This window comes from Mangifera indica, chromosome 6 (genome assembly GCF_011075055.1).
Source record: "Mangifera indica cultivar Alphonso chromosome 6, CATAS_Mindica_2.1, whole genome shotgun sequence".
Classification (NCBI taxonomy): domain Eukaryota; kingdom Viridiplantae; phylum Streptophyta; class Magnoliopsida; order Sapindales; family Anacardiaceae; genus Mangifera; species Mangifera indica.
Genome location: NC_058142.1, coordinates 15819851 through 15839554, shown reverse-complemented (window position 1 = coordinate 15839554; position 19704 = coordinate 15819851). Strand labels below are relative to the sequence as shown.

Below are 19704 nucleotides of genomic sequence, written 5' to 3'. Positions count from 1 at the left end.
AATTTGTTTGTACGTATAATTTTATTTATTTTAAATAATATAAATTTCAGTTTAAAATATGTATAAAAGTATAATCTAAACTCTCACGCAGTTTCCATTGTTGAATTGTCATATAAAGATGACAAGTTAACATCATTTGAAGAGCCCACCTTGGTGGAAACGATAAGGCATGCCAAGTTTACATTGGTTGACGATGTAATATCAACATCCCTTTGATGTAGACACCAACGCGTGCACTCAATTATATATGGAAAAATCTTTCCATGTTGACAATTTGCTCATCTCATCTAAACGTCAGCCAGCAAACAAGAGTCTACGTTCACATTGTATTTGTACTCAAAGATAAGTTTTATATATATTCACTAGAACTTTGAGGATGAATTTCCTACCATTCCAAAGGTTTGTAAGTCATTTATCCCTGCTGTTATTTGGAAACTACTCACATTTATTTAAAAATTCAACACTCATTTACCCTAAATTATTTGTAAGTCCTAGTATTCAAAAGTGATACTGATATAAGACCAAAAGACTATTTTCTAGCTAAAGGTTTGCTGGAATGACAAATTTCTATTTTATAAAATTTTAAAAGGTAAAATTTTCATCAGACATCTACTTTTGTTAATGAAATTCATTCAGTGAAAGGGCTGAAAGGTCATTTTCCTTAGTTTTCTATTCTATTTTTGCTTTTCAAAACTATATATATTTAGCATTGAACTATAATTTTTGAAAAACTTGATGTCCATGAAATTTTTCCAAAGGTTTTGGAAAATTAAAAACATTTGGGGTGTTTTAAAAATTCTTGAAATTTCAATATACCTCTTAGTAGTTTAAAAATGACAACAAGACCCTCAAAGAACTTAACGAAACGAAATATTTTAAGGTTGGTTAGAATTTTTATATATTTTAGGGGTTTAAGTGATAAATTTTTAAACAAGAATATATTGATAAATAAACATTTATATTAAGTATTAATGGCGGTTTCACAAATTCAATAAAAGCGCAAAAAGTCATTTATAAGCAAGTTCAACATAATTCATTGACGAAAAATAAATGGCAAGTAGGAATTTTGTTTTTTCATTTAACTTAAAGAATAAGAAATTGTCGTTTCATCAAATCTTAGGTGAGAAGTAGTTGTTAGGCCTTGAAAAAATTATATGTCCCTATTAAAATATTATTGTTTTTATTATTAGGTAGAATAATTTTCAACTAGGATGTCTTAATAAATTTTTTTAAGGACAACGCATATGCACCACTAGATATTTATATACCATTTTATTTCAATATAATTATTCCCATGATAAATATGTATGGTCCTACCTAAATTTATGTTGACATATAGACAAGGGTTGAGCAAATTACATGTTGGGAATTAGAACCATTAGGTATCCAACTGCTGGTTTTGATTTTTAGTCAGTTCTGATTCCTACCTTAAATAGATAGAAGTATGATAAGATTTGGGTAGCACTATAGTGGAGTTAGGTCCCAAGTCCGAAACTGATTCTTTTCAATAGAAAACCAAAACTACCTTGTATTTTAATTTATCCCATCCAATTTATATTTTTTTCCTAGAAGTATCTAAGCATAAAATGATCTTTTTTAAAGTAGAAAAGGATGTCATTTTGATTTTGGTGATATTCCTAAAATTGCAAAGATTTTTCTTGGCCCTCATTTCATTTCCTCATATTGTGAACCCAAATAATGAACAAAATCTTCATCGGCACTCAATTTTCATCAACTCCTTGGTCAAAAATCTTCTGAAATTTTTTATCATTCATCAAATCTTCCTGATTACATACCTCTTTATCACCACATTTCCGGTCACTTCAATGTTCACAACTTCCACTTCAACAAACATTTGAAATTCACTCCTCCAGACAATTCACGGGACAATTTGGTGATGAGTTCTTGTAGAAACTCACGTAATGGGACATTGAGATTGAAGCTTGAGAAGGCATTAAAGAGAAACAAACTAAAGGATAAGGAATGTTGAAGTGTGTTCGAGGAGATTTGACTATGAGGCATGCGATGCTCAGACAGTATGGAGTCATGTAAAATTCTTTTTTGGCCATTGTTTTGTCTATGTAGAGCTTCCAGATTTTATGTTTGATTTGAAAGTGATTGTTGTCAACCAGGTTTTGGACCATGACCCTCAAAGATTCAAAGTAAGTTGGGCCGAAATCTGCCACCATTAATGATATTCTTGGAGTTCTAACAAAGAATGAGACGTGTGTATTTGAGATTTTGTGTTAGAATCAATATAATATTGAATCAATATTGATTTAGTGTTATGTGAACAAATAATGTGTGTAACTTTATGCACGAACAATAATATATCATCATATGATTAAATAGTATTAAATTAGAGATAAAATAACACTCAATTATATAGTGACATATCATTATTCATACACAAAATTATATATATAATTTAATTGATTTATATTTATTTACTTCTTCAACTAAGAACCAACAACCTCAATTTCAAATGGAAACCGACCTTTATTGGTTCCAATCCCTTTTTTTTTTTTTTCAACAATACATGCGCAGACTTACACACCCTTAATTTCGACTAGAAAATGATTTTTTATATATATTACAGCACGCTTGCACTAAAACATACAATTGTGCAATTCACAATGTTACTGTCAAATTTTTTTTGAGAAAAATGCATATTAAGGCCTTTTTTACTTTGATAAATTTCAACGTTATTTAACTAACTGGCTATTTTGATACTTCTAGTTAAGGGAAAATATATTTAGTCCCTACAATTTGGTTTAAATATCACTTTAGTCTTACAAAAAAAATTTTACAAAAAAATTTAGTAACATTTTGGTCTCTATCAATTACCTTTTAGTCCCTATCATTTCACTTCAAAATGTCATTAACTCTTTCAATATTAAGATAAATGTATAAAATATTTTTTTTTTTGGTAAAGAGGAATCCCAACCCAACTAGACTGTCCATTTGGGATGAAACCAACCACATTGAAAAGGTCAAATCTTGGGTCTAGTAATCGATCTCATAACTACTGAACCAGGTAAGTCAACAATTTGATTTTAAAATATCGCTAGAGAAGACTTGAATGCGTGTCAATGATAATATATTGGTGATATGTCATTATTTGTGCATAAAGTTATGCACAGTTTTTGTGCACATAATTGTATTGTGGATGATTTTGAATTAAGGTTGATATAACACTCAATCATATGATAATATATCATCGTTAGTATTGAAATTGATGCTTATTATAAATGCATATAACATCACTTTTAAAGAATCCTAAAAGGACCTACCTAACAACTTAAACACCATTGGAATTTATGAGTTAATGAGATGTATGCTAGCTCAAGTTATTTGTCAAACTTACGTAATGAATTCTTGTTTAGGAAATGACTATTTTATGGTTAGGGTTGGATTGTGTCAAGCCAACCCTGAACAAGACCAATTTAAACTCAATTCAAAACTAGAATGGTCAACACAAGTTCAAGTTTAGCTTGCTTAAGTTGCCAATGAGTTCAATGAAGAAATTGCCAAAAGTGAAGAAAATTTTACCCACACAAAAAATTTTAAAAAAGAAAAAAAGTCACAAAAAAGGATGACAAACCGTATGTCAATGACTTCAATGATTCTATAGAGTCAAACTAGCTCAATTGAAACTCAAGCTAGGACTACCACTTCTTAAGTTTGGCTTAAGCTCAGCTCAAATTCACCCTAGTACAAGTATATAATTTTAAAAGGCCTAAAGACTTATTCCCACCTAAGGTTTAGTCCATTGTCAAACTCCCTCTATTAAGTTTCAAAAATCCAAATACTGACTCATCAACTATTAAAATTAACAAAATCTATTAGTATTAAAAGTATAATCATCATTTAACCAATAATATTAAATAAAATTTTATTATATTTTCCCACATTAGTTTTAAAAACTAAAAATTTCTCCCCACCCTAAAATTTGAAAACTTAACTTTTCCTCTTAAGGTTTCATTTCTTTCCTCTTTCTATAGTGACGGGAATTTGACCAACAGGACATCTTCTCTATTGATCTCAACAATTACATCGATGCTCTTGATTTCAACTTTCTAAACAATGGAGTCCACTATGGGACCTGTATAATACCCACAGGTAAGCCCAAAGGTATTTTAGTCATTTTTCTAATTTTGAATTGGATGATTAGTAATTTTCAGAGGTACATGTCTATGTATAGACACATACACAATTGTGTATGGTTAACAAAAAGTCAAACTTTTGGATTAGATTGTGATCATGGTGAAATAAAAAGTTGCCTTAGTTTTGCAACTTGACACATGACTGTTTATGGCTTATACACCTCTGTGTATCGCGTCTTAGAATTAAAATAAAAATGCGATAACCTTAAATCTCTTCCATTATCTTTCATAGTGTAAAAAGTAGAGAGTATAAAGGGAAGAAAAGGTGTCTTCGTTGCTTGTGGAGTCGCCAACGATCACTAGAATCACCATAGTCATGCAAGGGAAGCGTTTTCGTCGGATTTCAAGTAAGCGGAATGGATTTCCTTGTTTGATCATGAACTTTATGAAGTTTTTTTTGTTATGCACATGATTTAGAGTGATTTAGACATGATTGTCATGATCTAATTGATGAAATGGATTTCAGATGTGAATACGATGAGTTATATGCATGTCTAGTTTCTTGATTGTGTGTTTTGGCTTGAATGTTCATTTTTCTTAGATTTGATGCCATGAAATTATGTATATATGCATTATAGTTAAACAAATAGTGGAAAAAATATGTATAGGATGCTTAGAGACTATTGTTTGTACCTTGGTTGAGTGAATATCATTGAAATCATAATAAAAAAGACATAGAAACCCTGGGATGTGATTTTTAGATTGTGACATACAATTGTATATGGTTTTATACACATTTGTGTTTCATTCTAGAAATTTCAAAAGTCTGAGATTCTTGTGTTTCATTCTAGAAATTTCAAAAGTCTGAGATTCTTGTGCTTGTACTAAGGAAAGACATACACGATCATGTGGTATAAGACACATGCTTGTGTATGGATTTCAAAAGTAGATGACGTGTAGTAGAAGACACATGGCAGATACATGTGGAGCAAAGTGCACGGGAGTGTGTCCAAGTCACCTCCCCATGTGCATCTATTATATGCAAAACTATGTATTGAGTGCCACACGCTTATGTATACAGGTCAAGAGGCACACAAGCTTAGGAAGAGAAGTACATGACTGTGTACCCTTAAACAAAGACAAAAGGACAGTTATACCACTAGGCTATGTGCATAGAAGGGGAGAGTTAAACAAGAAGAATAATGAGCCATTAGAGTATAAAGAATTTAAGAAAGACATAGATTAGGTGCCCGACTATATGGATAATAGCACAAGCTCAAAATAAGTCAAATCCGAGTCAAAAGTCAGCAACCTTAAGGCTAGTTTCACACATGTAAATAGTCATTAACTATGTGTATAAGTGACAATATTGTGAAAGAGATAAGGCTGGATATCCATGAGATACATCATACACTTAATGCCAAAGCGCATAGCCACCCAGTTTAGTTCAAGTGTGTATAGTAAAGATATGACTTTTAGATATTTCTCACATGATTAACAGGATGCACCACATAAGTACTTAAGGTAGAGGCCATTTTCAGATAGTTAGTCAACAATTCTGATCAATTTATGTGATAAGAGAAAAAATTGCTATCAAATATTTTCTTACGTGATCAGGGTGTCCCAGTTAGATAGCCCAATAAGCCATTTGGCATGTGCATAAGGCATAATAATAGCTTTCACTAGGATATCAAATATGTTGATTCCAACTTGAGACTCTTCAATTTTTGTGGGTGATCTATGTTAGGGCATTGAGGTACCGTAGTGTGAACATATTCAGCTTACAAATGGAACACAAGTTTAACATAAGATATTTTATTAACTAGGCATGCCAAAAGGTCTCCACTTATTGAGTTTTATTCACACGTTTCTTTTTGTATATTTATAGGTAAAGGTGAGTGGCAAGGCAGATGAGAGATCCGACGGTCCAACGAGTAACTGCACAAAGACAAAGGGACTTTCTTGGACATTCAGCTTTATTTTATCAAACATGTTGTTATTATTAATATTATCATTATTATTATCGACATTGTTTTCAAACACTTATTACCTTATGAGTATTGATTAATAAAATCATATTTATTACATCACCTTTTTGTATGTTTTCTAATTATGATAATGTATTAAAGTTTTCAAATAATTTAGTTGTACATATCTCTTTTGGTATATTCCTATCAGGGGTATATATCTAGAAAAGGGTGTTACAACCCCATTGTGTTATTACTCATGTTCCTAGTATTTGTTTAATCTATTTCAATATGGTCTTAGGGTTCCCTCTAATTTTTGCCCATTTTGTCACTAACTTCCCCACTTTTCACCAAATCCTTATATTCATTACTATTCAGTCCTTCATGGTTCCAAAAGTTTCTATTAATCAGTGATTCTTGGTTAGCCTCATTGGCCCACCAGAGTCTTATTTCTTTCAATGTGTTGTCTAGTATAGTTATAAGGATGCCAAGAAGGATGATGATGCTTTTGAGAACCAGCTTCTTGAAACCATAGTTGAGCTTCTACACAAAAGTGATGATTGTGATGTCGAAACTTCCAAGGTGATGACTATGACTTATTCAAGCTCAAATAGGGAATTAGGTGGTACAAGAAGACATAATAGAGCTTGGACTAGGACCAACCAAAAAAGAGTAAGATTTTGTGATATTGGATGCAATAAGGAACTAGAGGAACTTGAGGATGCTAGGGAATCTAGTCTGGCATATATGATGGGTAACACTTATGTCTTGGCAACCGACACATCCTCATATATTAATAAGGTTATCATTAATATTAGTCCAAACGACTTATTCCCACTCAAAGTTTACTCTTTTTCTAAGTTCTCACTCATTAATTTTCAAAAACCTAAATATCCAATCATCTGTTAATTTTAGTAATTACTGTTAGGAGTAAAATTGTTATTTTAAATTTTATTTAAAAAGGAATAATTTATCTGCATTTCCCACCTTAGTTTTGAAAACTAAGAATTTTTCTTCTAACTTAATTTTAAAAGATTACTTGCTTTTTTTTTCACAAACCCTATTTTTTCAACATTGCAAAACTACATTTCCCCCCTATTTTCTTTTAGGATTTCTCTTTGCACTTTGGCAAATTTATGTTTACCCCCATATTTTTCTTACTTCCACTAGCACCCTCAGCTTTTGAAATCTTCTCCACGGTTGCTGCTTCCTTCCCAAAGTTTGTCCTCCTTCATCTCCAACTGCTTCTCTGCTAGAGATCGAGCCACTTTCAGCCTAGCATCCATCTCCAGCAAAGTTCACTTCCTTTTGGTGTGAACACAACATTTTTTCCCCTTTCTCGGTTCCATAGAACGCATCCCTCTCTCGGTTCTACCGTCTTCTTCACCGAGATCAAGCAAGTACTATGTGCCTTCCCTCACCGACACCATGACAACCTTCTTCTCCATTGCTGTTTGTTTGCTCCGATCTATTTCTTCATGTGCGATTCTTTGTTGTTGTGCATTTTCTGTCATCGTTCAAGCTTCAGACAAAGATAAAAGTGGTTGCCTTTCCTTCTTCATTGGCCACCGATGGAAGATGGGTAGGGAAGGCCGGTTCCAGTCACTAGAGAAGAAACTGGAAAAATTTTCAAACCCTAAAGGGAAATTTGTCACTTTTCAAACCTTTATGGGGGGAATTATTAGATTTTTAAACTAAGGGAGGAAATGTGATAAGTTTTTGTTTTTTAAGTATTTTTAGATAAATGATATTTTTATCCTTAACCCTAATAGCAAAATTTAACAAATGAATAGTTATTTAGGTTTTTGCAAGATAAATAATGAAAACTTGAGAAAAGAGTAATCTTCACGTGGGAATAAGTCTTTGGCCTTAACATTATCTGCGGGTTCTTAAGAAGGAACTGCCGGAGTCCAGCAACAGCATGTGGGGTACCCCACACTTCTCTGATAGAAGTAGCAATGGCTTATCAGGTCTAGTCTCACAGAAAACCAGCAAGTCAGGCAACTGTCCGGTTTCACTACAATTTTACATAGAACCTGACTCCACTTTTTATGCTTTTAATAGGTAATCACAAACAAGTTTAGTTATTTATTGATGGCTGCAACTGTAGGAATGTAAGAAGTAAAACTGGATTGACTGCAGTTATATTCTTTTCTTTCTTTTTATATACGTTTACATAAAATACATTATTTTGTTCTGCTCAATTTTCTGCTGCTAAAAGCAACAAAGATGCTGTATACACAATGATTTTATTTTGTAAAGCAAAAGATAGAACAGATTTACTGATTCAACCTTATTCATGCCAGATTTAGGCTTTTTCTATACTTTTTGCGCACAGAAAGAGATGAAGTATCAGTGGCACATGAAATACATTAAAAAGAGCACTTATTCCACACTCAGCCTCTAAGTTACTTGCCTTCAAGATCTTTATCACCATATCTTTGTCATCCAATCCATGAAAGCGTTCTTTTAACACATTGTAAGAGTTTCTTCTAGCTTACTTATTCTGCTTTCCCAAACTTGTATGCTCTTGTTAAATAGAGATGAACCCAACACTTTGAGAGACAATGGATGACCTTGAGAATATTTTACTATCTTTTTTGAGAGCTTAAAATGATCTTCAGGGATGAGATTTCGTTTGAAAGCATACTGGTTGAAAAGACGCAGATCTTAAGGATGAGATAATTTCTTAACTTCATAGATTTTATTAACTTTGCAATTCTCAAGCACATGTTTATCTCATGTTGTTATAATGACTCGGCTTCCTGAACCGAAACTTTTATAATCTTCAATCAAATCTTCTATCTGCTGAAAATTTGTGGCATCATAAAAAACAATCAAAGTCATCATTGCACCAAGCCTTCCGATGATCGGATTTTGATCTCCTAGTATAGAAGAATGAAGCTTTTCTCGCAAGTGAACTGGGCCATTTGGATTTCTTGATTCTTCTCTAATATTTTCAGCGAACTAGAATCCTTCAAAGGCATGGGAGATTTTATTGAATATTTCATGAGCTATAGTTGTTTTGCCTATGCCGCCAATGCCCCAAATTTCCAGATTGCAAACATCTTTGTCCAGTAACAACTCAATCAATTCTTCCATGGCTGATTATGCTCCAATCAAGTTCTTGTTAGCACTCGGAGAGATAACATTCCTCAAACTCCTCAATATATCATCCACTATCTTCTTCAAGCTTAGCAAATCCATCTCCAAAACTCCCGGTTTGATTCTTACATCTGATGGAAAAACATGGTAGAAAACGGGTATCACGATCTGTCCATGCATGTTCTTGCATTCAATGATCTTCACAAGTTCTATGAGATACCATCTCGAAGACGCATAGTCTTTTGCGGAAATGATAACCGCAATCTTTGATCCTTCGATCTCATTCTGAAGAGAGGGTGAGATTTCATCTCCTCGCTTAAGTTCATCATCGATGAAAGTTAATGGAGATGACTGATGAAACTGTGGCGAGTGTTGTCGCCTCTGAAACTGAGGAAAACATGGTTCTTTGCTTGAAGATTTATCGAAGAAACAACTGAAGAAGAAGACGTGGCCATTAATTCCATCTGATGACTGAGCTCCAAAATAAAATTAAGAAGCAGCAGTCATTAATCATAAAATTCAGGAAAAAAAGGTTTTTACCAGAATATTGTAGCCAGGCAGAGTTTTATATATGAAAAAAGCTTTTTATAAAATTTTCTAAGTTAAAAAGTGAAGAAGGAGTGTTTTCTTCAATTCAAATCCTAGAAATATATATATGCTGAAAATAGTAAAAAAATTGAAGAACCATGCTTGAAGTTCTCTCTGTCAGGTGACAGCATTCAGTTTTCTTCGCTTTTAACGATTTTGTCTTTCTAGAAAAAAGTATAGAGAATATTCTTTGCCACTTGTGCCTTTTAAAGTGGCCAAGAAGACATCAATCGGCCAAAGGACTTATTCTCATGCAAAGTATGCTGCAATCCCAAGTTTTCACCTCTTAATTTTGAAAATTTTATTTATCCATCTATAAATAGTTAAAGCTAACAAAACTCTAATCTCTTAAAATTTTCTCATTCCCCCCCCCCCCTTCAAAAAAAAAATTTTTAAATTAATAATTTTCTCTCCTAAGCCAAGTTTTAAAAAATCACATTCTTCCTCTAGGGTTTTGTTTCAATTTTGGCCACTCTTTTCGGTGTTATCACTGGTTGTCTCTCCCTCCTGATGATTCTCTTTCCTTCGATGGTTTGCCTTAAGGAGACCCCAACCCTTCGATGCAGTGCAACATCATCTAGAAAGATGAATCGTCTTCTCAAATGACATTGCACCATGTTTGAGGGGTTGAAGTCTCATTAAGGCAAACCATCAGAGGAAGGGGAATCGTCAAGAGGGAGAGATGGCTAGTGATGGTGTTGGAGAGAGTGATCAGATATTGAAACTAAACCTTAAAGGGGGAAATGTGATTTTTTTAAAACTTGAATTAAGGGAGAAATTTTAGTTTTTTAAATTTAAGAGGAAAAATTATATAAAATTATAGTTTATTTTTAATATTATATATAAATAACGATTTTTCTCTTAAAATTACCAGACTTAATAATCCATGGGTTGGTAAATGAGATTTTCAAAGTTAAGAGGTGAAAACTTAATAATGTAACATACTTTTGGTAGGAATAAGTCCTTTGGCCTAAATATTATTCAAAGTCAACGGAAATTAATTATCTTGACCTCGATTAATTTAACTTAAATATAATTAATCAAATTTTTAATGGTAAACAAATATAATCAACAGTTTGTACAATAATGAATGTGAAAGCAAGACTGCAAAAACGGTGCGTATCATTGTTTAATGAAAGTATGCGTTTTGGAGCATGAAGAAATGGTGACGTTCCGGGGAAAAAGAAGGGTTGCTTTTGTTTTGGAGATGAACAGGGACTCCAGATGAGCATTCGATACATTAAACTGTTCCATTGTTCTTGAGAGAGCCTGGCTGCCGAAGATTGATCCAAAGGTGAAGACCGGAGACGTCGTTATTAGACAGATGAGTGAACGATGGAGAACAACTAGCACCAGCGGTCAACTCATTGTAATTCTATAAATACTGGAGCTCACGTAAAACTTGTGTGTTGAGATCATTTTTTCAATAAAATTCTCTAAGGCATTTTTTCAGTAGATGTGACTTCTGTTTCTTAGTAATTGATCTCAGCTTCTCATGGTATCAGAGCTACTGATTGGCGTCAATGGCTAGCTCTTCTTCAAGCTTTCAAAACATGTCAGAAAGATCTGCTGATACTGGTGCTTTGCTTAACAATCTCATGATCTCAGGTACTGTTTGTTCCAAGCACCCAATGGTAACCAGATTGAAAACAGGCTCATTGCCACCTCCAAGAATTTTTTCGACGAGACTGGTTGATAGTGAGTTGCTAGAGCTAAAGAATATCGTTGAAGCTCTTAATAAAACGCATTGGTTTTGAGCTATAAAGGATGAATTTGAAGCTCTAGAAAGAAATCATACATGGGAGTTAGTTTCGTTACAGCCTAACATGAGTGTAGTTGATCATAAACGAGCATTTAACACAAAGCTGAAGGCAGATAGGTCATTACAGAAATTTAAGGCTAGGTTGGTTGCAAAGGGGTTTCAACAAAATCCGGGCATTGATTATCTTGACACTTTCAGTCCAGTCGTGAAACTTGTAACTCTGAGAATTATTTTTACTCTAGCAGTTTCTTTTAATTGGTCTATACACCAAGTGGATGTCAACAATGCCTTCTTGAATGGGGTTTTGAAGGAAGACGTTTACATGACATAACCTAAAAGGTTTGTAAATCCTGAAAAACCAAATCATGTGAGTAAACTGGTTAAAGCCCTATATGGTTTAAAGTGGGCTCTAAGAGCTTGGCATGAGAAACTTAGAGAGGTGTTGGTGCAAAAAGGTTCTAAGAACTCTTTAGCAGGCACCAGTTTGTTTGCTTTCATAAACAAGGAGGTGACAGTGTATATGTTGGTTTATGTTGACGACATTTTGTTGACAAGAACAAACTCAAAGCTTATATAGAATCTGGTGGCTGATTTGAATTTGAATTTTGCTCTAAAAGATTTAGGAGAACTGAGCTATTTTCTTGGTTTAGAGGCACACAGCAATGACAAAGGGATGATATTGTGTCAGGCTAAATATGAACATGATTTGCTAATAAAGACAAATATGCAGGATGTCAATCAATTTGCTACTCCTGTGGCAACTGGGCTAAAGTTGTTTCCAGAAGACAGTAAATTATTTGAAGAACAGCAGTCTATAAAAATACTATAGGAGCTCTTGAATATATGCTGATGAACAGGCTTGAGTTGTCTTTTGTTGTTAACAAACTTAGTCAGTTTTTGAAAGCCCTAACAAAGTTGCAATGGCAGGCGTGAAAGAGAATATTGAGATATGTTAAAGGGACTTTGAATCATGGTTTGGTGTTTAGGTCTGCACCACTTTTGGGAACAGAAGCTTATGCTAACATTGATTGGGTAGGGAGCCTAAGTAACAGAAGATCGAGCAGTGGGTGTTGTGTGTTCTTTGGAGGAAACTTGATACAATGGAGCTCAAAAAAGGAGAGAGTGGTGGCGTTGTCATCAACTGAAGCAGAGTATCATGCACTAGTCGGGTGTCAACTGAGCTTGCCTAGATAAGAAGTTTATTGACTGAAATACAAGTACAGTGTGTTGCTCTAGTAGTGGTATGGTGTGATAATCAGGGGACTAGGTCTCTAACTTCAAATCCTATGTTTCACGGAAAGACAAAGCACATTGAATTAGATGAGTATTGCATCAGGGAACAAGTGACAACAAAGCAATTATCAGTGCAATTTGTTCCATCAGAATTTCAGGTGGCAGATATCTTAACTAAACCTGTCTACTAATCTTTTTTTATGCTGCAAAATAGGTTATGTCTGGCAGATTACAGAGGACTGGATGATCAACAAGAATAAGTAAAAGAGACAGAAAAGTAACGTCTACTCCAAACTCTGTTCATACCTCTACTTGCTTTTATACGGACACACTAGGGCTAGATTTAGTTGTTGATTTTTCACAATATGCTCATCAACCAATGCCCAGTCCCCCTTCAATGCCTTTGCCATCGGATAGTAATGTTCACCTTATGGTTACTAGATCAAAGTCAAGGGCGTTGCCACCTAAAATATTGTCTTCTACCATAAGAGTTCCTGAATCAGCTAATTCTTTCACAAAAGCTTTTAAGCACAAAGTCTAGCGTGATGCTATGGGTGATGAAATTGACACCTTTTTATCTCAAGGCACTTTGAACTTGGTTCCTCGGGAAGAAGCCTCTAATTTAGTTGGCAATAAATAGGTTTTTCGAGTTAAGAAGAACCCTAATGGTACTATTAATTGGTATAAAGTGCATCTTGTTGCGAAAGGTTTCATCAACGTCCTGGTATCAACTACTTTGAGACGATCAACCCGATCATTAAACCATCCACCATTTGACTCGCCCTCTCGATTGCAGTATCCCTAGGTTGGACTATCAATCAATTGAATGTTTCTAACACCTTCTTACATGGTCGCCTTGATGAAATAATATACTTGGTATAACCTTAAGGCTTTGTTGATCCTCTGAAACCTCATCATGTATGTCGTCTTTGCAAGTCTCTCTATGGTCTTAAGTAGGCTCCTAAAGCATGGTTCTCACACCTCACTACTCTTTTGCACAAGCTCGACTTTTTTGGCTTTAAGGCTGATACCTCTCTTTACTATTATCACCATCGAAACAATATGGCCTACTGCCTCATCTATGTGGATGATCTTATCCTTATGGGTAGCAATACCATTTTTCTGGCTAATGTCATCTAGCAACTCCAGCAAGAAATTGTTCTTAAGGACCTTGGATGGCTAAATTATTTCTTGGTGTAGAGGTTTGTTAGCTATTTGATGGACTTTCGTTGTCTTCTAAATAGCATGGAAACGGAAATGTGGAAACAGCGAAACACTGAAACGGAAACGTTGAAACACCTTTATTAAAAAATATAGGAAACGAAAACGTGGGGAAACGTGTAAACATGAAAAATATAAGAATTTTATTATAAATACCAAAATTTTATTAAAAAAATATAACCTTTAAAAATATACAAATATTTTTATATAATATAAGAACAATTTACCTTTAATAGGATACATAATCAGGTACTATAAAGGTGTTTAATATTTCCCAGGCTTTGGATCCATTTCGGCAGAGAACGAATGAAAAATGAGAAGAAGGGAATCAATAGTGAGAAGACTGGTGAAACAGATACCAGAAAGGGAACTGATAATTGGAAGGATGAAACAAATAGTTGGAAAGAGGCAACAACTAGTGGGAAGAAGGACAAAATGAAGGAGGAGAGATGAGTTTCGCCGGAGAGGAGAGGAAGTTCAGATGTCGAAACATTGAGAAGACAAAATCAGTATGAGAGGTGTGGCTTAAAATGTTTACAGAAGTGGAAATGCAACAGATTTCTACAAAGAAACGCGTTTCAGATACTGAAAATGCATTTTACATCTTTCTAAAATTTCCAAAACGGCCCCGAAACGTTTCGTACCAGTTTCGAGGCGTTTCAGAAACGGAAACGTTTCAGAATCGGTGAAACACACCCCTTGAAGCGTTTCCGTGCTTCCTTGGTTGTCTTAAGAGAAATACGTTACAGATATTATGTGCAAAACAGGCATGAGCATTATCAAATCAGTCTCCATTCTTTCATGTCCTACCCTCAAATTTGCTTATAAAGATTCTAAAGCCTTTGGTGATTCGACGTTGTATAACCAAGTAGTTGGTAGCTTGCAATACTTATGTATCACCAGACACGACATAGCCTTCTCTGTTAATCAAATGGCGCAATACACGCATCGACCCTGTGTGTCTAACTTGTAGCCTATCAAGCGGATCCCGCATTATTTACGTGGCACTATTAGTCATGACCTACTTCGCAAATCAAGTATCGTTGATCTAGTGGGATATTGTAATGTCGACTAGGGCGGCAGTTGGATGACTAGAAAAGCACCATCAGGTTTGCAGTTTACTTTGGCTCTAATCTAATTCCCGGGACTTCCAATAAACAACGGACCATGGCTCGATCCTCAACAGATGTTAAGTATAGTGTGGTTGCTACATGTGGCTTGGAAATTATGTGGCTCAAATCTCTACTTTGTGAAATTGGTTTTCCCATTAGATCGCCTCCAACTATCTAGTGTGATAATTTATCTGCCACTGACCTCCCTATGAACCTCATTTTCCATTCTCTATCTAAGCACCTAGAGATTTGCTTCCATTTTGTTTGAGATCAAGTTCAACAACATCTCCTCAAGTTGCAGTATTTGTCCTCCATTGATTAGACCATGGATGTCCTAACTAAATCGTTATCTAAATCCAAATTTCAAATGTTAATCGACAAGCTAACAATTTTTCCAAAACCTGTTCAGCTTGAGGGAAGGTGATACGAACATTTCATGCCAACTCACACAGACATATTTAGCATCATATATTCTGTTGAATATTGTACAACTCATATCTTGGCCATATATTATATTGTATCTCATCCAGCCATATATAGTTTCTATTGTATCTTATCCAACCATATATAACCCATATGTGTAATATTCATATTCTGAGATCAATGTAAATGATAAGTCTTGAAGTGCCAATAAAGTTTTACAATAAATGGTTTACTGGAATCAGCAGTTTATATTTTCCACTATATTTAAGTGTGCTAGGATCGTGTTCGCGTGTTCATTTAGACGAACAGGGCAGGTGTGATCTGTGGTAACCAGATTTGGAGTGACTTATGGTAAAGCAAGTTGTCATCACATCTAACTACTTAAACTGGTAGATGAGTGCTTAACATTAATCCAATTCTAATCATAAACTCATTTGAAAAGAGGAAGAAATATTCCATCTTACAAAACAGTTAACCGCTTAAGGTTTCCAAGCTCCTTGGGAACAGGCCCAGAAAATGCATTGTGGGCAATTGACCTAGAAACAGCCAAAGAACAAAACAAACAGGCATCAATTAGCACTATAATAATCCTTACAGAAGTCAGAAATATTATTAGTCAAGGGAAACACAAACTAGAATCCTATCTTTCATCTTACATGTTAATCGAATGCTCATATGTGCAGTTAGAATTATAAGTAATATTTTTTTATTCTTGATATAGATAAGTTGTGAGTGATGTTATCTATATCTAGTTTTGAGTATTCAATTAAGTAAGTACTTAATTGAATATCAAGATAATATATCATTATGTGATTTACTCAAAATCACAGAATTATTTGATGATGCAATATCTAGTTTCCCAATTGAATACTCAAAACTTGATACATGTAGTTTATTTAATAGTTATTTCGAACATTGATTCACAACTATGAAGTACTCACAGTAACGTCAATCGAGATAAGTTTCCAATAAATGCAGGCAAAGGACCAGTGAAATAGTTTTGATCCATTTTCCTACAGACCTCAAACAGAAAAATATTGGCGTGATGAATATATATAGATAAGGAAATTGAAAGTAAGTGGGAAAAATCATACAAAAATTCGAGATATTTCAAAGCCACTAGCTCTTCTGGAATTATTCCTCTTAAGTCAAGAGCATAAACTCTCCTGTAAGATGAATTATAATGTTAAAACTTGTAATATTGAGCTATGACCCTGTAAATAGAATGGCAGCATTCAAGGAAGAAGGAAGGCCTACAGTCGGGTGATATGACAGGTTGAGCCATTGTCGTAAGTGCAGTCACATTTGATAGCAGGATTATTCGAAGGGTCCTCAAAATTAAGAATATCACTTATGGCAGTTCCACTGCATGGATCTCCACTTATATTCCACAGAAAAGTCACTGCTTCTGCACCCCATTGCCCGAATATTGAATTCAGTGCCATCACTGCTCACAACACCATGCATGCATATTAAGTTGATTAAAATTTCGATGAATATAAAAGTGGAGTTAAAAAAAAAAAAGGCATGCATGGAGATTAGGGCTCGATTCGAGATAGACTTGTTTGTCTATTTGATGACACTATTCATTATGTCGATGATACTATTTACTCTGGTCTGCGACAATATTGTTCATTTTACTAACAGTCTTCTAATGATATTATATACTATTTCAAAAAAGGTCGAACTCGAGATAGGATTATGAATTCTATTTAAGATTGAGCCAACCTCAAACTCGGCTTGGTTTAAATCAAATTCACCAAGTGGCAGAGGGAGCTAGGTAAGAAGGGTCAATTAACCTTTCTTGACTTTTAAAAAAGGTCCATAAGTTTTTATTTATGTGCAATTGTACCCTTTATATTTTATGTTCAATGTTATACTATAAAATGTATTTTCAATCTTTGAACAAGTAAACAAGTAGGGCTATATTCAAGTTGAGTTTGTTGAAATTCAAAAATGAGTTCAACCCAAAACAAGTTTGTTGAAATTCAAATTGGGATTTGAGATCTTGCAAAAGTGACGATTGAAGCTAAGAAGGATAAAGTGGTTCCATTAGTTTATTTGTTAATGAAATTAGTATTAATTTTATCGGTTACCATTGCTAGTGTGGAGAGAGCATTTTCAATAATAAATTTTATGAAGAATTGTTCATGAAATAAAATGAGCAATAAGTGATTAAATGATAATTTAATTGTATATATAGAAAAAAAAAAAGTATTTGATAGTATTAGTATACAATGAAATCATATCGTGGACAATTATAAATATATAAGTTAATGAATGTTTTATTAATACAAATATTTATATTTATTTTAATTTAAATATATTTATGATATTGTAATCTTGAGACCCCAAAGTTCCTTTTTGGATCCGCCATTGAATTCACCCCAACCCCTGAGGTTTCTCAAATAGCAATGTTTTTCCGTTAAAGTACTGTTAAATTTTGTATGGTTAGGAATAATAGTATATAAATTTATATTAGAATATTAGATGGGCTAATATTTGATCAGATGTATCCTTGAATATTAGAATTAGATAGTTTTCAACATTTTAAAATTAAAATATATCTCAAAACCAAATTTTGTGAAAACCTTTTTATTAACTGGTTTATATATTTATTTTTATATTTTACTGTTTTATTTTTTTAAAATTGATGTTTTTAGTTTTTAAATTTTGATTTTTTTTTTCAAAATCGTTCACTTTTATATATTTGTGGTTTTTTAGTATTTTCAATTTTTTTAATTTTATTGTCTTTCATGTTTTTTAATGAAATTTTTGGTGTGTTTTATAATTTTTTTGTTTTCTTAATGTTTTTTATACTAACTGTATAATGTTGCTTTTCTATGTTTTGAAAATTGCAATTTTTTTTATCTATTTTACAGAACAAAATTCCCCACTTGACAATGCCTTTTAGATAATTTTATTGAATTTTAATTATTAAATTAATTTTTATTGAAAAAACTTTAGATATTTTGTCTTAATTTTATAGAAATGTATTATGGTAGTATTTTTAATATTATAATAGTTGATATAAATATCTATTTGTATTGATATGATTGATGGATACCAATCATATTTCTAGGTTATCTTAATTTTGTGATCCATATGATAGAAAACTTTAACATTAATTTAACGTTATTAAACATAAACTCAATTTAAGTCTAATCAAATCAAAGTTTAGGGTTTGATTCAAATCTAAACTGAAGCTATAATATTTAACTCGAATTTAAATTGAAGCTCGTTTGAGTTAGTATATAATGTCTAATTCGAACAATATTAATGAATGGATAAATGAAACGAGTTCTCGCATTAGAGCTATAATTTAAAATTAACTTATTTGAGTTAACTTGATATTGATCCATTTCTACAACAAATCATCATTTTAAAACCAATCCAAAATCAATTATTTTGATCCAATCAAGAACCAATCCAAAATCAGATCCATTAAATAGTAAAAATTTATATTAGTCATCAGACTAAATTAACTCATGGTTGAACCGCTATGAATAAGATAAGATTTTAGTTTTGGACGGTCTTATTCGGTAAATTCAGTAGAATTTTGAAATATATATATACACGTGAAATGATATTTTGAAATAATTAAACAATATTTATACACGTGAAGATGAAGAAAAAATTAAAAATAGGCAGAACTTAAGCTTGGTACCGTCACATATGCGAAATGGTAAATACATATAAATATTGAAACACAGAAAGAAATGAAATATAAAATACAAAGAAATTAAGAAGAAGAAGAAGAAGACAGTACCTTCACTGGGATCAGTAGTGGCATTATTTGTTTGAGCAGTGGATTTATGGACTATAAAAGAAGCTATGAAGAAGCAAATACATAAAAGACAATGGTGAAATCCTGAAGAAGAAAGCAGCTGCAGCTTCGTTCTGGAACTCATGATATTCATTCGGTTTACAGGAGAATAATGAAGAAATGATGGATCTCGACTCAGCTATATACACAGGTGAGAGAGGGACTGTAGTGGGTTAAAGGTGAAAGAATAAAACGTACCGGAATAATTTTAAATATTTTCCCATTTAGACAAGAAAAACTGATGAGTGTGTTATACACGGTGAAAACTTTTTTTAGTTAAACTCGTAGCACGATCAATTATTAATATATATAGACTACATGTCAACCGATAGATAGCTAATATCTATCGTGACTCTCACAA

The 19704-nt window shown here is 33.2% G+C and overlaps 1 protein-coding gene across 1 annotated transcript in view; it reads right to left on the bottom strand.

The window, feature by feature from the left end:
• LOC123218258 (probable LRR receptor-like serine/threonine-protein kinase At1g56140) overlaps positions 1-19493 on the bottom strand; it is a 34149-nt gene extending 14656 nt beyond the window's left edge. Inside the window, exons 1-3 of the mRNA XM_044639564.1 lie at positions 19287-19493; positions 16775-16964; positions 16612-16683 (exon numbers count right to left, since the gene is read on the bottom strand). Coding sequence (XP_044495499.1) covers positions 16612-16683; positions 16775-16964; positions 19287-19437 — 413 coding nt within the window. The 5' untranslated portion in view covers positions 19438-19493. The remainder of the gene's footprint in view (positions 1-16611; positions 16684-16774; positions 16965-19286) is intronic.
• Positions 19494-19704: the final 211 nt, after the last annotated feature.